The following is a 16,068-nucleotide window of genomic DNA, read 5'->3' on the forward strand; positions in this document are numbered from 1 at the left end:
GTCGTCCCAGTTGGAGATCTACCCCGGAGGCAGATGCTCCAGCCAGGCTCGAGCGGTGTCGGAGAGGAACAGGGGGAGGTTGCGAATGATGAGGTTGTCATCATTCGTTCCACCCAGCTGGCAGGCTAGTCGGTAGTCCACGAGCCATAGTTCTGGCCTTGTCTCCCCCGAGTACTTTGTGATGGTAGTCGGGGTTCGGAACCGGGTCGGGAACGGCGCTCGTCGTATGGCTCGACTGAAAGCCTGTGGACCGGGTGGTTCGGGCGAGGGACTCCGATCCTCCCCGCTGTTGTAGCGTCCCCCACGCCTGGGGTGGTAGCCTCGGCGCACCCTCTCGTCGAGGTGGGCTCGATGGTTGTGGTGGTGGTGCTCGTTGCCGAGGCGACCTGGGGCCGCAGGCGCTGTGTTGCGCGTGCGCCCGGTGTGGACCGAGGCTTCCCGCATGAATCGGGAAGTCGCGACGCGATGCTCCGAGGGGTATCCCTGCCTTCGGGAGGCAGAGCTTTCGGCCCATCGGACCACGGCATCCTCCAGGAGATTCTTGAGCTCTCCCCGGATACGCCGCCCTTTGGTGGTTGATAGTTCCGGCATTGCACGGAGAAGTATTGCTGCTGCAGCCAGGTTTTGGCCGACCCCACTGGAAGCCGGTGGCGGCCTTGCCCTGACGTCGTCGGCAATGCGGAGCTGGATGCCCTGGGGTAGATGACGCGCTTCTCCGGCCGGAGCTTGGTCTGCCCATTCCTGCCCGATGTTCCGGCGGAGCGGCTCAAGTGTTCCTGCTCCCTCGTCGAGCCTGGCCTACATCCCGCGGATTTGCTCGAGCTATGCGTCCTGACCCCCCGCAGGGACTGGGACCACAGCTAGCTCCCGAAGGATGTCAACGCGAGGCGCGGGCCTAGGGGGATCACTGTTTTCCGGTATACCAAGATGGTTGCCTTTGTTGGGACCCCCTAGATCGACGTGGAAACATTCACGACTTGGGCCGCAGTCTCCGTCGCCGAAGCTGCGGCTGCCGTCGGAACAATCGGAGAGGCAGTGGTCGCATGCGGTCATGAAGTCCCGCATGGCACTGGGGTTACCGAGCCCGGAGAAATCCCAACCAAAGTCGGGCTCGTCTTCTTCCTCGAAACCTGAGGGTCCATAGGTCGAGACGACCGTCAGCCGGTCCCAGGGTGACCGCATATGATACCCCGGAGGGTTGGTGCATGCCTCTATGAAGGCTTCCACCGAAGCGGGGTCGCTTGGTGGGTCGACGCTGAATCTAAAAGGCACGAGATGGGAATCGGTCGGTACCTCTTGGTCGACAGGCGGTGACGAAGTCGCGTCAGGGGCAGACTGCACCGTCGTCTCGGGTACGAGGGTGACGCCCAGCGAGTCCTTTGCGAGCGTGCTGGCGTCGTTCGTCCGCTTGGAGTTGGCGTGTTGCGGGGAAACGACGCTCGTCTTCGTCTCAGACGCGAGGTCGACGCCCGACGTGTCCCCCGTTGGGGCGCCGACGCCGTCGACTCGCTCGATAGCCAACGAGGTGCCGCCTCCTGCTTGGCCACGACTGCCCCGCCTCCTCCTCCGTCGGCGGGGGAGGTGACGGGACAAACTCGGATGTTGTTCTTCCGCCACGTGGGGAAGACGTCGTTGATTCCGCCGCCAGCGGGCGGGCTGTCGGCCGCCATTGTCGCTGTCGCGCGGCGGAGGAAGGAGTATCATGTCGTAGCTGCCGTCGAGGGACATGAACTCAAGACTCCCGAAACGGAGCACTGTTCCGGGTTGGAAAGGTTGCTGGAGACTACCTATCTGGAGCTTGATGGGAAGCTGTTCGTCAACACGCAGCAGGCCCCTACCTGGCGCGCCAACTGTCGGCGTTTCGACCCCGGGGGGTCCCTGTACCGACGAGTAAATTGTCGCCGCGTGTCCCAGCCCGGATGGGTCGGCGCGAGACGGAGCACGAAGGAGGGAAAAAAGGAGGGAGACAGGCAAAAGGGGAAACCCGCGGCCTTCGTGTTGTCCTGCGCCCAGGTCGGGTGCGCTTGTAGTAGGGGGTTACAAGCGCCCGCGTGGGAGAGAGCGAGGGACTTTGCGCGTCGTCCCGTCCTCCCGCGCGGCCAACCTTCTCGTAAGAGAGCCCTGGACCTTCCTTTTATAGGCGTAAGGAGAGGGTCCAGGTGTACAATGGGGGGTGTAGCAGTGTGCTAACGTGTCTAGCAGAGAGTAGCTAGCGCCCTAAGTACATGTCGTCGTGGTAGCCGGAGAGGTCTTGGCACCCTATTCATGTGATGTCGTGGCCGTCGGAGGAGCGCTGGAGCCTTGCGGAAGGACAACTATCGGGGCTGTCGAGTCCTTGCTGACGTCTCCTTGCTTCCGTAAGGGGATGAGAGCCGCCGTCGTCATGGAGCACGCGGGGCGCCATCATTATTTGTTTACCGGGGCGAGCCAAATGGGACGCCGGTCTTGTTCCCCGTAGCCTGAGCTAGCTAGGGGTAGGGTAATGATGGCCCCTCTTGTGACGTGGTCGGTCCGAGCCCTAGGTCGGGCGAGATGGAGGCTCTTCCGAGGTCGAGGTCGAGTCTGTCTTCCGAGGTCGAGGTCGAGTCCGAGCCCCGGGTCGGGCGAGGCGGAGACCGTCGTCCGAGGCCAAGGCTGGGTCCGAGCCCTGGGGTCGGGCGAGGCGGAGTTCGTCGTGTTCCGGGGTCGAGGCCGAGTCCGAGCCCTAGGGTCGGGCGAGGCAGAGTTCGTCGTCTTCCGGGGCCAAGGCCGAGTCCGAGCCCTGGGGTCGGGCGAGGCGGAGTTCGTCGTCTTCCGGAGCCGAGGCCGAGTCCGAGCCCTGGGGTCGGGCGAGGCGGAGTTCGTCGTCTTCCGGGGCCGAGGCCGAGTCCGAGCCCTGGGGTTGGGCGAGGCGGAGTTCGTCGTCTTCCGGGGCCGAGGCCGAGTCCGAGCCCTGGGGTCGGGCGAGACGGAGTTTTCTATGGCGCCTGAAGCCGGACTTGGCTGCTGTCAGCCTCACTCTGTCGAGTGGCACAGCAGTCGGAGCGACGCAGGCGGCGCTGTCTTCTTGTCAGGCCGGTCAGTGGAGCGGCGAAGTGACTGCGGTCACTTCGGCTCTGTCGACTGAAGGGCGCGCGTCAGGATAAGGTGTGAGGCGATCCTCGCATTAAATGCTCCTGCGATACTGTCGGTCGGTGTGGCGATCTGGCCAAGGTTGCTTCTCGGCGAAGACTGGGCCTCGGGCGAGCCGAAGGTGTGTCCGTTGCTTGAGGGGGCCCTCGGGCGAGACGTGAATCCTCCGGGGTCGGCTGCCCTTGCCCGAGGCTGGGCTCGGGCGAGGCGAGATCGTGTCCCTTGAGTGGACCGAGCCTTGACTTAATCGCACCCATCAGGCCTTTTCAGCTGTGCTGATGGGGGTTACTAGCTGAGATTAGGAGTCTTGGGGGTACCCCTAATTATGGTCCCCGACACCATCCATAAGGATGTCAAATAGTTAAATTTCCCTTTAAAAACATATTATCATTTATTTTGGAAAGGTGCCTTCATTGGTGCAAAGGTGTCGAGTGTCGACCGAGGATGTTCATCTAGTTAGTCTCTCACCGCTTTCAACCTTTCATGTGTACTCAACATCTTCTAAAACGATTGGCGGCTATATTCTTTTCACGGTGAAGCTATGAGAAATATGTGTATACTTGAATGACTTTAGGGATGAGCTCTACTCTAACTTAAGTTAGAGGAAATTGAGTCGCTGACTTTAGAGAGATCATAGTGAGACATATTTACCGTCTGCAAAAAGTTTGAATCATCCAAAGCATTTCTAGTCTGAAATTAGCAATGCACTATGGCATGTGTGCATTGGTTCCCCACTTAAAAGTACATATACTAAGAAATTGTCTAAACCAGAGCATTCAGCAGAGAGGCTACATCGTCTTGTCGAATTTCAGTAGAGAGGCTATACCATTAAGGGCTAGTTCGAAATCTCCGTTATTTTTTAGGTAGCCATCCCTAAGAAATGTTATTTTAATAAAATGTTTAATTATTTATGTGAGATTTTTTCTATTTAAGTTTGTCTCTTGCTGGCGGAGGCCGGAGAGTATGGCCGGCGTCGCTCGCTGGTCCCAGCTTCCCTAAAGTCACCGATGCAGCCTCATCGTCTCATCCCATCTCATCGGTTTGCGTGGTGTGGCCCGGCCCACTCAAATCGTCCACTGCCCAGAGCTGAGAGCCCGGCCGGCCTCGTCGGTTTGGGCCTCTCCGGCACTTTTCCCGGCGTTTCGCGGCCGAGCTCGGTGCTCACTGTCCGTGACTTCCTCCTATGTCGTGTTGGTGCTCCGTGACTTTTTATGTCCATCACATGCACACTGAGGCTGGAAAAAGCTCTGCCGTTTTTTTTTGTCTTTCTTTTACGAGGGCAAAGCTCTGCCGCTAATAATGCTAGTCTGGCGAATAATCCTAGCACCAAAAGCATGCGCCGTCCATCCATTCCGTTTCATCGATGGACGCTGGACTGGCTCCTGCCCTGCTAATGATGATGGCGCCCGTGTCGTCGCTGGCCCGCCGCTAATGACCTGTTTGACCACCATGGCCAGGTGAAAGCACACCATCGGCCCGCTGTCCGCAGACAGGTGGACCCAGGGCGCCCCTTACCCGTCCAGAGTGAAAGAAAGCCTGCCTACGCCACGCTATGCTACACCTACACCTGGCCTGGGCGGGTGCTCCACGGCGGCTGCCACTGGATATACGCGCACGGCACACGGAAGAATTCTTTTGTTTGCAAGAGGAGGTGGAACAGGCCAAGACCAACACATCTACCACCCAGTTTCACTTGCGGTTGGGCCCGGTGCAGACGACCTTGCGGCTTGTGGGGCCCGTCCAAGGTGGAGAAAAAGGCAACCCGTGGCGTCCCCTACCCACCCACCCACCCACCCCTTTTAATTGCTTCGCAAGCCGCAACGGAACGGAACCAAGAGAAGGCGGCCACAGCCAGACTAGCAGATAGAGAGGCGGAGCCGCGGAGGCCAGCATATCTCCCTCGTTTTGGTTTGCGCCCAAGCAAGCGCGTCACGCGAGCACCGCCGCTGCCGCCGTTCACTTTCCCCCTGAACACCAGCCGCCGCCGCCGCCGCCGCCGTCGCCGCCGCATGCACGCACGCTGCCTCTGCACGAGCGGCAAGCGGCGATCCGGCGATCCTCGTCGATCCCCGCCCTAACGCGCTGCGGTGGTCCGTGCAGGTAACTACGCCATCCCGTGCGCAGTCGCCGCCGCTGCGGGAACCGCAATGGCTTCTCCGGCCACGTCCGATTCTATTTCCTTCTCTCACGCAGTCACGCGCCGTGCATGTTTTTTTTTGTCGGCGCGGTCGCCGTGAGCCCGTGATCGTTTACACGGTTCAGAGGACTTTCTGTGCGCCAGCTCAGCTCAGATAGACGAGATTTGGGGATTTGGTCCGAGCGAACATGAACTCTTTCTTGTTCCCGATTCCAAGCTAGCCCCCGGCGTACGGGGCCAGGGCGGCCGGGAGAGTTTCAAACCTCTCCTGTCCCTTCGTCCTCGATCAACCGATTCGATTCTTTATATAGGAATGTAAATGCACTTAGCTGGGCCACGTCATGTCTTTGTTGTCGTTCCTTTTCCGTTTGTCTGCATGCTCTTCTCCTCCCTCCCTATCATGTTTCCTTCCTCGGATCAACCAACCAACTCAGTTGCAACGTCGTCAACAATATTCTATACTGGGCGTTTTCTTCTTTGCCGGGCTTTATATCACTCAATATATACGTGCCTTTAAATTTAAGCCGCGCGCGCGAACTTTGAGCAAACTCTAGTGCTCTATCCTGTTACCGTAAATATTTGCCTCAGCCATGTTCTCATCCACAGATCCACTGGTTGGTCATTGCACGTCATATTTTTACATTCAAAAGTTTTTTTATTGGTTACCAAGCAATTCCATTTGTTTTTTTCCTGAAACAACTGTCAATATGTTTATGCAATATGACAAACTATGAGGAAATTCCAAAATACTACATTCAGTTAGCTTGAGTGTTACGTTTCTGGTGCAATGATGTTGACGTTCTCGCACAAGTTGGCACTGATGTTATTTATATTATACCCTAGGATCGATAAGATCAAATCTTTTCCTTTTAATTAAGGTTCAAAAGTCAGCACCTGCATTGTTCTGCACGATTATAATATTGGTCCATTTGGTGCAGAAGCCAATATGTTCTTTTCTTTTTGAAATTTCTGCGTATGCAGTTGCAGTCGTACAGAGAAAGTTGAATTCACATAGTTTAAATTACGAAAATATATAGAACATATTATTATAACCTTATAAAATTAAAATAATCATAGCAGCACAAACTGTGACTGATGAAAGATCAATAGGTAGGATTACTATACCGGGCAATGATGTTTGTAGCTACTGGCTAGCTAACATGCAGCAAGAGTTATAATTCCACATTCTCTATTACATTTTCTAGATACCAATTTTACATGTTTATGGTCCATAAAAAGGATATAGGACTATAGCTAAATCAGTTCTCTTAGGCCTTGTTTGGAAACAACCTAGTTTTTAATAATTCGGTTTCTGTCTCTAGTTTCTAGAAACTGGTTTATAAAAAAACCGGTTCATGGTGTTTGAAACCACCTCGGTTTTTATAAACTAATTTTAGCTAGGGGAGACTATCTTCTTGGTTTTAAGAAACCAGAAATCTAGTTTCTATAAATTGGAACATAAACGGGTATGTTTGGAACCACCACATTTTTCATAAACCATTTTCTTAAAAACTGGGTGGTTCCAAACAAGCCCTTAGTCCTTTACTCCTTCCACTGTGTATTAGTATTACTATTTCATTTAATCTTCTTTTTTATCCATTACAGTTTAGATTCTATGCCATGTATTCTTTTGCAGAATACAGTTATCTGTGTCAGTTAAGTCATGCATGCGAAGCTAATTTTGATCGAAATTAAATTATTCCCAAAGAAAATGGATTTGTATGTTAAAACATATTTCGTCCCGTGAATTTTTGGTTGCGCAATGACAGATTATAAATTGCAGCTGAAAATATCCCTTGATCAATCTTGAACATAATGCTGTGACCAATATACCCATCAGATGTCATAGTGCATGGAGTGTCTGCTGATTTATTTCGTTGTCAAAATTCACAATGGAGTGCCTAACCTCCTCAACGTTGTATGGCTATAGTTCATTATCATTTCTTTTTCCAGCAGACAAGATGAAGTTCGGCGCCACATATGAGGAGTATCTCCGGGCAGAGCGGGACAAATTCCTAGGGCAATGCTCCCATGTAGAATACAAACGCCTCAAAAAGGTATTGAAGAAATGTAGAGTTGGTCGCTCACTGCAAGCAGATGGCACAAATGGTGATGAGCAGCAGGAGGGGAGAGACGAATCTTCAAACATTTGTGAATGCAACTCATGCACATGTATGCCCATATTCCACCATCGCAGACCAAGCTCCTCCATCTTGATGCGTGTGTTTTGTGTTTATGATATGGAAGCAAAATAATGTGTTGTCACCATAGTTAAAAATCATTCTGTTTGCATTTTGACGTTTGGTTTGTTACTTTGAACCACATGTGATTATCTTATTACAATTTGCAACTCATGAACTTTTGAGGAAATAGTTATATTTTTATGATAAGAAATGGACTAATTTGGCATCAACTTGATGACACAAGATTTAAAAACCAAAAAAAATAATATTACAACTGTCATTATTATCTTCCACGAAAGAATAGCAGTGATTTCATTTTGTACAATTGGGCCCCTTGCTTTAAAAATATTATTAGTTTCAGATGGGTGAGTATTCATGTCTGTTTGACCTAACTATGGACTAATCCTGGTCCCACCATATAAATTCATAGCTGGAAATCTAGAACTAGATAGCCTAGCTAGAATTGTTTACTTAAGATCATGAACTTAACATTTTGCTACTCCTTTTTTCATCTTGTTATGCTTGTCTTACAATCTATACTGCTGTGATTTTAACTTTTAGTATCTTTCTTGTTCAGTGTGTGATGAGATGTTCTTTACAGAACTCAACAAGGAAGCATCAGAAATAGCAGGTTGTTTCAGATCTAGAGTACAACGTCTCCTCCATCTTCATGTTCCTTCAGGACTACAACGCTGTATATGGCGTTTTAGGCAGTGTTTCATAGATGATCAGCAAATAATGGTTCAAGAAGGCAGAATGCTTCTCAATTATGTGACCATGAATGCTATTGCTATTCGCAAAATTCTCAAGAAATATGACAAGGTAAGTGTTGACCTCCTTATTGCCAGCAGACATATTGAATGTATCTTTGTGTATTTATATAGTTATAATCCTGCAGATACATGGTTCTGTGAGTGGCAGAGATTTCAAGAGCAAGATGCAAACTGAGCATATTGAACTGTTGCAGTCACCTTGGCTGATAGAGCTTGCTGCTTTCCATCTTAACTGCGATGATTCAGATGCTGATGAACCTAGAGCTGGAGAGTTCTTCAAGAATGGATTCTTCAAGAATTTTTCCTGTGACCTGAGTGGAGCACAGCCACTACTAACAATGACCATTTCTGAAACTCTGAAGTATGAGTACAGCCTAACTTGTCCAATTTGCTTGGTGAGATATTCTTTAACTTCTGTTTTCTTTGGCTCATAAATATCTAAAAGGATAGCCCTTGTTGGTAGGGAAGATTGCTGTGAAAACTTTGCATGTTGTCTCTGCAGGGTATTTTTTTTCTTTCTCCAGTTTGCTTGAATATATGTGAGCTGATTTTAACATCCATTTGTGATGTTTTTTCCACTTGCAATGTGTACAGGACACTTTGTTCAACCCTTATGCGCTTAGCTGTGGGCATCTGTTCTGCAAAGCCTGTGCATGTGGTGCTGCTTCTGTCTACATCTTCCAGGGTGTCAAGTCGGCACCTCCGGAGGCCAAGTGCCCTGTCTGCCGAGCGGTATGTGAGCAATCCTACTTGCTGCCAGAGATCATTCTTGTTCAGTCTCCTTGACCTCCTTGCTGTGGTGAAACGTGTCTTCTGTTTGTGACATGTTTTCTTTAACCGTATTTGCTACATCACCCATAAACCGTCGAGGCGAAAATAGTTTCTTTTTTTCTTCTTAATATGCAAAGCCACCTAGTTTATCCTAGGTTGTTCTTGTTTTTTTAACACCACCCATAAATCACCTTGGTGTTCATGCTACGTTCTAAACGATGTATTGTCCCATAAACACATGACAAAAGTTGTGTACGTACATTGTTTCAGCTAACATGGTGATGATTTCGATCTACAGGTTGGTGTGTTTGATCGTGCTGTGCGTATGACTGAACTAGAATTGCTCCTCAAGAGAAGGTATTGGAATCTAACTTGCACCTCTTGTGAGACAGAATTATGTGTGCGCTAGAGCTGACTTGCATCTCTTGTTTAACCAGGGACAAAGATTACTTTCTGCAGAGACTGCGCGAAGAGCGAAGTGTGATGGTGAAGCAGGCCAAAGAATACTGGGACTCACAGGCAATGCTATCGATGGGGATTTGAAAGCTACAATGTTCTTACCAGTTCAATTGTTGTGGCTAATTACATCTGAAGGTTCTCTGGCTAATTACATATTTTAGTTCCTGGCAAGCGTCAATCAATTAAGTTAACTGCGCTCACATAACAGAAATTGACATAGCAGAAGCTGAGCCCATCGAAGAAGCAAACAAAATCAGTTGCATTCTATCATTCTCCGCCTGATTCAGATTTGGAAGAATCGAACGGATTTAACTAATTTCTTTGTTCCTTCCGTTCTACTACAAGCTTGAAATGACGAAACTCATATTGTATTTACATATCTACTGATTATTGGGTTATTTACCCTATTTACTGATTGTTGGTGTGTTATTTGCCTGTAAAAGTGAAGTCAAATGTTGTCCAGCTGCCCTGAACCTCTTAAGACCATCTCCAAAGTTCAACCCCCACCTCATATTCAGTGTACTATGGCGACAACGGCTCCAACAGTTCCCTATAGTGCTCCTTGTCTAGGGCTAAAAAAAAGCTCGAGGCTCGCGAGCCGACTCGGACTCCCTCAGACTCAGAGAGGCTCATGAGCCTAAATGAATTTGAGCCATCCGAGCTGAAACAGCGAGCTAAGCCTAAACAAGTCTGATCCAGTCTAATGACACGGTGCTATATTGTTACATTATTACGTTATTATGTTATTGATTTATTTTTATAGACACAATGCTATGTATAGTTTAGAATATGTTGTCAGATTATATATAATAAAAATATATAATAAAATATACAATTTATGTTAATGAGACTTAGTGTGGTGACTCGCTAGTCCGAGCCAAGTCTAATCTCCGAAATCACAATCGGTGTGATTGGTTGCCTGCGTTTACTTATCCAGACTCTCTAGATGCATCGACCAAAGTACCACTTTTGTTTGCTTACCTGTGCACGCAAGGCCAAGCCCTACAGCTACAGCGGAGGACAAAATGATCACCCCCGGTTGCATGCGTAGGTACGCAGCGAGCGTCCGCTTCCAACGAGCCAAGCTCGTACGAGGTAGGCCACACTCGTCTACCTAACCAATCACACCGAATGTAAATGAGTCGAACCGAACTTGACTTGTTGGGTCACCGAGCTTGGCTCTTTTCCAACCCTATGGTGATAGCTCTCCCATATATGGAGTGAGCTCTAATCTCTCTATTTTTAATTATTTCATTTCTTTTGCCCCTCCATAATGCCTCTATAGCTACTCCATATATGGAGTGAGCTCTAATCTCCCTCTATTCTTTAATATTTCATTTCTTTGCAATATTAACCTTTTTAAGCTCTGTAACATGATAATAATATACATTACTGTAGTATGAATAGATTATGATTTTTTAGAGTCGAAAAACTAATGAAAAAAATGTTAGATAACCGAGTTATAGTGTATAGAGAAACTGGATAGGGAAAATGGTTGGAGACATTGTGTGTGTGGAGAGATGAGAGAGTTTTTTTTTACTTAAATATAATAGAAAGTCTAAAGTACAGACCACATCATGTAACAAAACAGCACTTTTGGGATACATGTGGCCATGTGGGTACACTGAAGTATATATATCATCCAAAATTCCAAATAGTTTGCTGGCTCGGCTGAAGTAGTGCAATGGTAAGTTGCTTACCTGTACTGGACGTCTGGATCTGTCATTCACAGACAAATTCAGTATATTTATTATTTATGTAAGCTTACAAGCGCCAGATGTCCAGGTAAAGAATTTCACAAAAACTTCAGCTAACTCATCCGCGGGTGTACATATAGACTACAAGAGAATCAATATGTACAGATATGCTGATATGCATAGCATAGGTCCTGCGAGATATTTTCCGGCTAACACACCCAGCTAATATCAGGTTTCAGTCAATGCGTGAGCATAAAGACAACGTACCTGTATTGGCTCCACCTGCATATATTTTGGAAGGGCGGTTCAGATCAGGAATTTTACACAAATTTCTGGTTAACAGATTTGCCAATCCAGCAAATCTGAACATACAAAACCCAGTCGGGGAGGAAAAAGTCCATCCTCCCGGTATTCCATATAAGAAGAGACCGAAACAATGGTCCCGACCGAAAAAATCTCTAAACCCTGACCCTCCATCACTAACGGGTCGACGTCAACTGTCCACTCTACAACAGCCCAACCGAAGGATGGCACACAAGACATCGCAACCCGAGAGCGGATAGGGCACAACGAGGGAATTTTTTTAACCAAGCCTGAAAATTCGATCCCAATAGGAATCAAACTCAAGTCTTGGAGGTGCTACTCAGAAGTCCTTAACCGCTAGGCTACAAGCATAAACAGATTTAATTTGAATACAAGGAACATTTTTTTACAAAAGTTTGCAGTTTGGACATGTAAGCTAAAAGTCATAAATATTCACTCATCAACCTGCAAGCAAGTAAACCAACCACCAGTGTATTACTATACATGCATTGTAGCTCTTGCTGGTGAGAAAGAAGCAAAGCAATAGCTTTTTTGTGACTTGAACGATTGCAAGACCAACGCGCATATCCTCATCACCAAAGATGTGAAATCAGAAAATCATCAACTAAAGAATCAAAAGAACTCTGGCTCCACCCAGCATTAACAAAAAAAACAATCCGATGCAAACTTCCCAACTGACAGCTATTTATTTACATTGTACAGCTGCTGCTGCTGCTTCTTTTCGGCAGGTTTTACTTTGTTCTCATGAGGGTTTTCTGGATCCGTGGGCACTTATCCAAGAGTAGGAGCAAACCAACATTATTACTTGATAAGCCAAAAGTATACCTATCAACCAAGTAGGAAAAGAAGTCAATATCATCGTGCTTTACAGATAAAATAAGTATATAACATGAACTGAATTCCAATTGAAGTCCCCTACCTGCTTTGAGATAGCTTCTTTTTCTTGCCAAATAAAGTGAGGACCCACTGCAAAAGATAACAACAAATACTTAGGTTTGGGAATAGACTACTTGGTTATCATCATGAACAGGAAGGACCGTGTAAGCACAAAGGGATGTCACGGCACGAGCTCACGTCTAAAGAACATTTGACATTTATGTAGAGGTGTAATGTAGCAATCCAATTAAACTCTTCTGGAATAATGCCTACATCCAGTTTTTATTTATTTAATTGTTTTTATTTTACTCAACTTTTATGCTAGGTAGATAGATATTCATGTGTTAGTGCTTTAATGGTATGTTGGTCACATGGTTAAGAAGTGACTGCAGAAGAAAAAACATCACACCCCACAAATAGGCACAGGCAGTACAAGCAAAAAGCAATTAGGACAGTGAAAGTACACAACTTGCCATTTATTGTCTGGCAATCCACGGTTGACCAGCAAGCCATTTGCCACAAGCACTACAATTATATGACATCAAGAGTGGCAAGGAATCACACACACCCTGCCACCTAAACACACATACAAACACCCTCTAAGTTTCACTCATGCCATGTACTTTTTCTCTAACAGATGCTCAAGGGTAGGGGTGACAATGGGCTCTAAATTTTACACTATAAGATTTAAGGATCGGATCAAATTAGGATCAGACTCTATTTCTATTCATTTTTTAACTAAAATTTATTTATGCCCCTATCATTTTGTGAAGAAGCATTTGGATCGCGATCCATTACCACCCCTACTTAAAGGTGAGCAGAACTGGATTAACAAATTACAAACAGAACTCTGAAAGTGCTATCCTCTGGCCTTATCTTAAAAAATATATATATATGGAAGAAATTATGTCACAGCAATAAGCAACATGAATTTCAATAAAATAAGTCACAGTCAGCAAGAACCATGGAGACTGATATTCCAAATTTATCTCTTGGTTGATGTAAAGAATAGATGAGCTCAGGCTAGCTGCAGCAGCGTCCGCCTGACTCGCGCTCCCCTAGCCCTGTAGGGGTTTAGGGTGCCGCGTGAGCTGCAACGCCGCACACTAAACAGGCCCCTGCGCGCTACAGTTTAAGAGGTGAAAACAGTGAACCGCCAGATTCGGGGAAACGGCAGCCGGTCCCTTACCTGGAGTTATGTGCCTATCGGTATTTTTTATTTGGAGAAAAATAGATAGAGTGATGAATAAATATGCAAAAATAATATTTTATGTTTGTAGTGGGGTATAGGGGATAATTTAGGAGAAACCACTGTGGGAGGGAGAAGAGAAGGGGGATATAGAGTAATAGAGGGGAAAATTTTGGGAGAACCGCTGCGGACAGTCTCAGGTGTGCTGCATTTAATATTGCACAGAACCAACCTGGCTTGAATTCATATTGTGTAAAGCAAATAACAGTTCCCAACTTACTTTGGCCCCTAATGAAATAAACTAAGAAAACAGTTGCAAATAGATAATCATATTAACTACATGCTGCATTGCAGCAACAGCAATATTATGCATTCTACAACAATAATTCCTAAATATGCTCAAATATCTGCTGGAAAGGTCATAGATATTAGATAGCAGCATCCTAGTTTGATCAAATGAATGAATCTACAAGTGATTTTATACTAAATCAGCACACAACCATCGTAACTTAGATCTTAATAGACCACACGGTATTAATAATCTACTAAATGGAGGCGATCTCCAGCAAAATCTTGCAATGTTTTGCACAGCCAGTATCCTACCAGTAAAACAAGCAACATACCTTAAACAAGGCAACCACGGAATATGTCTTGAGGAGTGCCACCCTCTTGTCCTCCGTGAATCTCCTTTCTACAATCCCAACTGCTCGTTTTCTAGGGGAACGGTGTACACCTGGCCCCACCCCAGCTGGAACTCCATCCTTGGCAAGATGCTGCGCAATCTCACAAAGAAGAACAAGTTGTGCCTTCTCTGTGCGCATTGCCACAAGGGCCTGCCTCATCGACTCCCTATCAGCCTCCAGTGCCTCCAGCCTCATGTAAAGCTTCTTAATGTCTGGCTCCACCGCCTCACCCTGGTACTTATCCATGACCCTTGCAATAGGCGCAGACTCACCTTGATGCACCTTGTCAATGGTGTATACCCTATCACTGCCACTGTCAACACCATCAGCCTCGCTTGCTTCCACCCTATCACCACGGCCAGCAGTAGGAGACTCTGGCAGCTCTTCATCGTCATTGTGGAGGTCGCTCAGTTCTTCCACACCGTCCACAGATAACATGTCATCAGCATAGAGGCCACCCTGCTCATGCCCAGACAAGTCCGGCAACGCCTCTTCTGTGTAGAGGTGGGTGCCTTCCTCTTCGTCTTCCTGAAGGGGTGGCTCAAGCAGGGGAGTTTCCTGATCGTGCTCGAGGCGGCAGATCCGGCGCTCCAGATCGAGGGCAACCGCATCTTCTTCCTCCTCGTCCTCGTAGTAGTACTCCCCGTCGTTGCAGCGGAGCTGAGGGTAGTACCCTCCATCACCATCGCCATCGCCATCGGCGTAGCCGTCCTCGCCCTCGAGGAGGAGTAGGTCCTCTTCCTCCTCGGCGGCGGTCTGGGCGAACAGGAGGTCCTCGCCCTCGGGGAGCGGGATGCCGAGGTGGAGGAACTGGCGCCTGTACTCGCGGAGCCTGGCGCGGAGGCGCACCAGGCGGCGCGCGCGCTGGGCGAGGAGCGCGCGCAGCTGGTCGATGTCCGCGGCGTCGAGCGCCATCTTCTCGTCGGCGAAGCGGCGGAACTGGCGGAGCTCCATCTGGACCTCGGCCTTGTCGCGCTGCAGGCGGAGCATCATGGCCATGGCCTCGCTGGCGGCGCTGGCCGCGGCGAGGCGCTCCTCCTCGACCTCGGCCCGCAGCGCCGACGCCGTGGACTGGGCCGCCGCCACCGCCTCCCGCAGCGCCGCGCACTCGTCCTCCGCCTCGACCCGCGCCGTGGGCCCCGCCTCCCCGCCCTCCTCCCCCTTCTCCGCGCCCAGCTTCCGCTTCACGGACCGCCGCCACGGCACGGCCGGCGAGGAGGAGGGGGAGGAGCAGCACGGGCACCGCTCCCCGGCGGCCGGCGACGACGCGTCGTGGTCGTGGTCGTCGTCCATGACGGCGGGGGGTGGCGAGAGGATTCGGAAGGGGCGCGAGCGCAATCAAACCGCAGACGCGGAGCTTTTTCTCGTCTGGATTTGGGAGCGAGTTGGAAGGAACTTGGAAGGAATTGGTGCGGGGAGTTGGGTTTGATGTGTTGAGCCGCCTTCTCTTCTTCTTTTCGGCTTTTCCCCTTCGCGAGGTGGGCCCCAAGTAGGCTCCTCCGGCTGCAAGTGGGGTCTGTGAGAAAGGTACGTGCAGTTGCAGTCTTGAACGGTGTGGCGCCCTACATACAGATACAGTATGTCGTCGACTGTGGAACTTGTCCATTGCAATGTCGCCCAATTTTCTCAGTGAACACCGCCTAGTACACGGAGCGTCCACACTTTTTGCCCATCCCCAGAGCGCGACGCTCTTGAGATATTTATGAGCAAAGGTTGATGCATGCTTGTGTATTGGATCGTAGACGTGGACGCGTTCCAAGGATCTGGAGCCAGTCAAGAAAACGGCAGTTGCATGTGGACAGCACAGCACAACAGGCTAGCTAGCTAGCTTGGTTGTACTGTTCGTCGCGAACAGGTGAAAAACG

General features: G+C 48.9%; 2 protein-coding genes across 4 annotated transcripts; one reads left to right on the forward strand and one right to left on the reverse strand.

Annotated features, from left to right (window-relative positions):
• Positions 1–4,811: 4,811 nt before the first annotated feature.
• On the forward strand, positions 4,812–9,945 carry LOC100274874 (uncharacterized). 2 transcript variants are annotated; one of them, XM_008670792.4, is made up of 7 exons: positions 4,812–5,211; positions 7,202–7,420; positions 8,009–8,253; positions 8,330–8,599; positions 8,799–8,936; positions 9,274–9,332; positions 9,413–9,945. In XM_008670792.4, exons 2-7 carry the CDS (start codon positions 7,210–7,212, stop codon positions 9,516–9,518), a joined length of 1,029 nt encoding a protein of 342 aa, XP_008669014.1. In that variant the 5' UTR covers positions 4,812–5,211; positions 7,202–7,209; the 3' UTR covers positions 9,519–9,945.
• Positions 9,946–11,137: 1,192 nt separating this feature from the next.
• On the reverse strand, positions 11,138–15,768 carry LOC100275636 (uncharacterized). Of its 2 annotated transcripts, none has more exons than XM_020549044.3 (3): positions 14,144–15,768; positions 12,375–12,421; positions 11,138–11,413 (listed from the first exon to the last, which is right to left on the reverse strand). In XM_020549044.3, exons 1-3 carry the CDS (start codon positions 15,494–15,496, stop codon positions 11,371–11,373), a joined length of 1,443 nt encoding a protein of 480 aa, XP_020404633.1. In that variant the 5' UTR covers positions 15,497–15,768; the 3' UTR covers positions 11,138–11,370. The 2 variants fall into 2 exon arrangements, with proteins under 2 accessions (XP_020404633.1, NP_001143155.1); NM_001149683.2 differs by lacking the exon at positions 11,138–11,413 and adding an exon at positions 11,827–12,280 and having other exon boundaries at positions 14,144–15,622.
• Between the last annotated feature and the right edge of the window lie 300 nt (positions 15,769–16,068).

The sequence above is a fragment of the Zea mays genome, chromosome 1 (assembly GCF_902167145.1).
Source record: "Zea mays cultivar B73 chromosome 1, Zm-B73-REFERENCE-NAM-5.0, whole genome shotgun sequence".
NCBI classification, from domain to species: domain Eukaryota; kingdom Viridiplantae; phylum Streptophyta; class Magnoliopsida; order Poales; family Poaceae; genus Zea; species Zea mays.

What these genes read in the sequence shown, in the direction of transcription:
- LOC100275636 (NM_001149683.2), bottom strand. Translation starts at nt 15,496, where the DNA reads ATGGACGACGACCACGACCACGACGCGTCGTCGCCGGCCGCCGGGGAG. An exon ending in CCGTGGTTGCCTTGTTTAAG is followed by an intron (nt 12,422 to 14,143) that starts GTATGTTGCTTG and finishes TATCTTTTGCAG; the next exon opens with TGGGTCCTCACTTTATTTGG. An exon ending in AAGAAGCTATCTCAAAGCAG is followed by an intron (nt 12,281 to 12,374) that starts GTAGGGGACTTC and finishes CTTGGTTGATAG; the next exon opens with GTATACTTTTGGCTTATCAA.
- LOC100274874 (XM_008670792.4), top strand. Translation starts at nt 7,210, where the DNA reads ATGAAGTTCGGCGCCACATATGAGGAGTATCTCCGGGCAGAGCGGGAC. An exon ending in TTCTCAAGAAATATGACAAG is followed by an intron (nt 8,254 to 8,329) that starts GTAAGTGTTGAC and finishes ATAATCCTGCAG; the next exon opens with ATACATGGTTCTGTGAGTGG. An exon ending in TAACTTGTCCAATTTGCTTG is followed by an intron (nt 8,600 to 8,798) that starts GTGAGATATTCT and finishes CAATGTGTACAG; the next exon opens with GACACTTTGTTCAACCCTTA.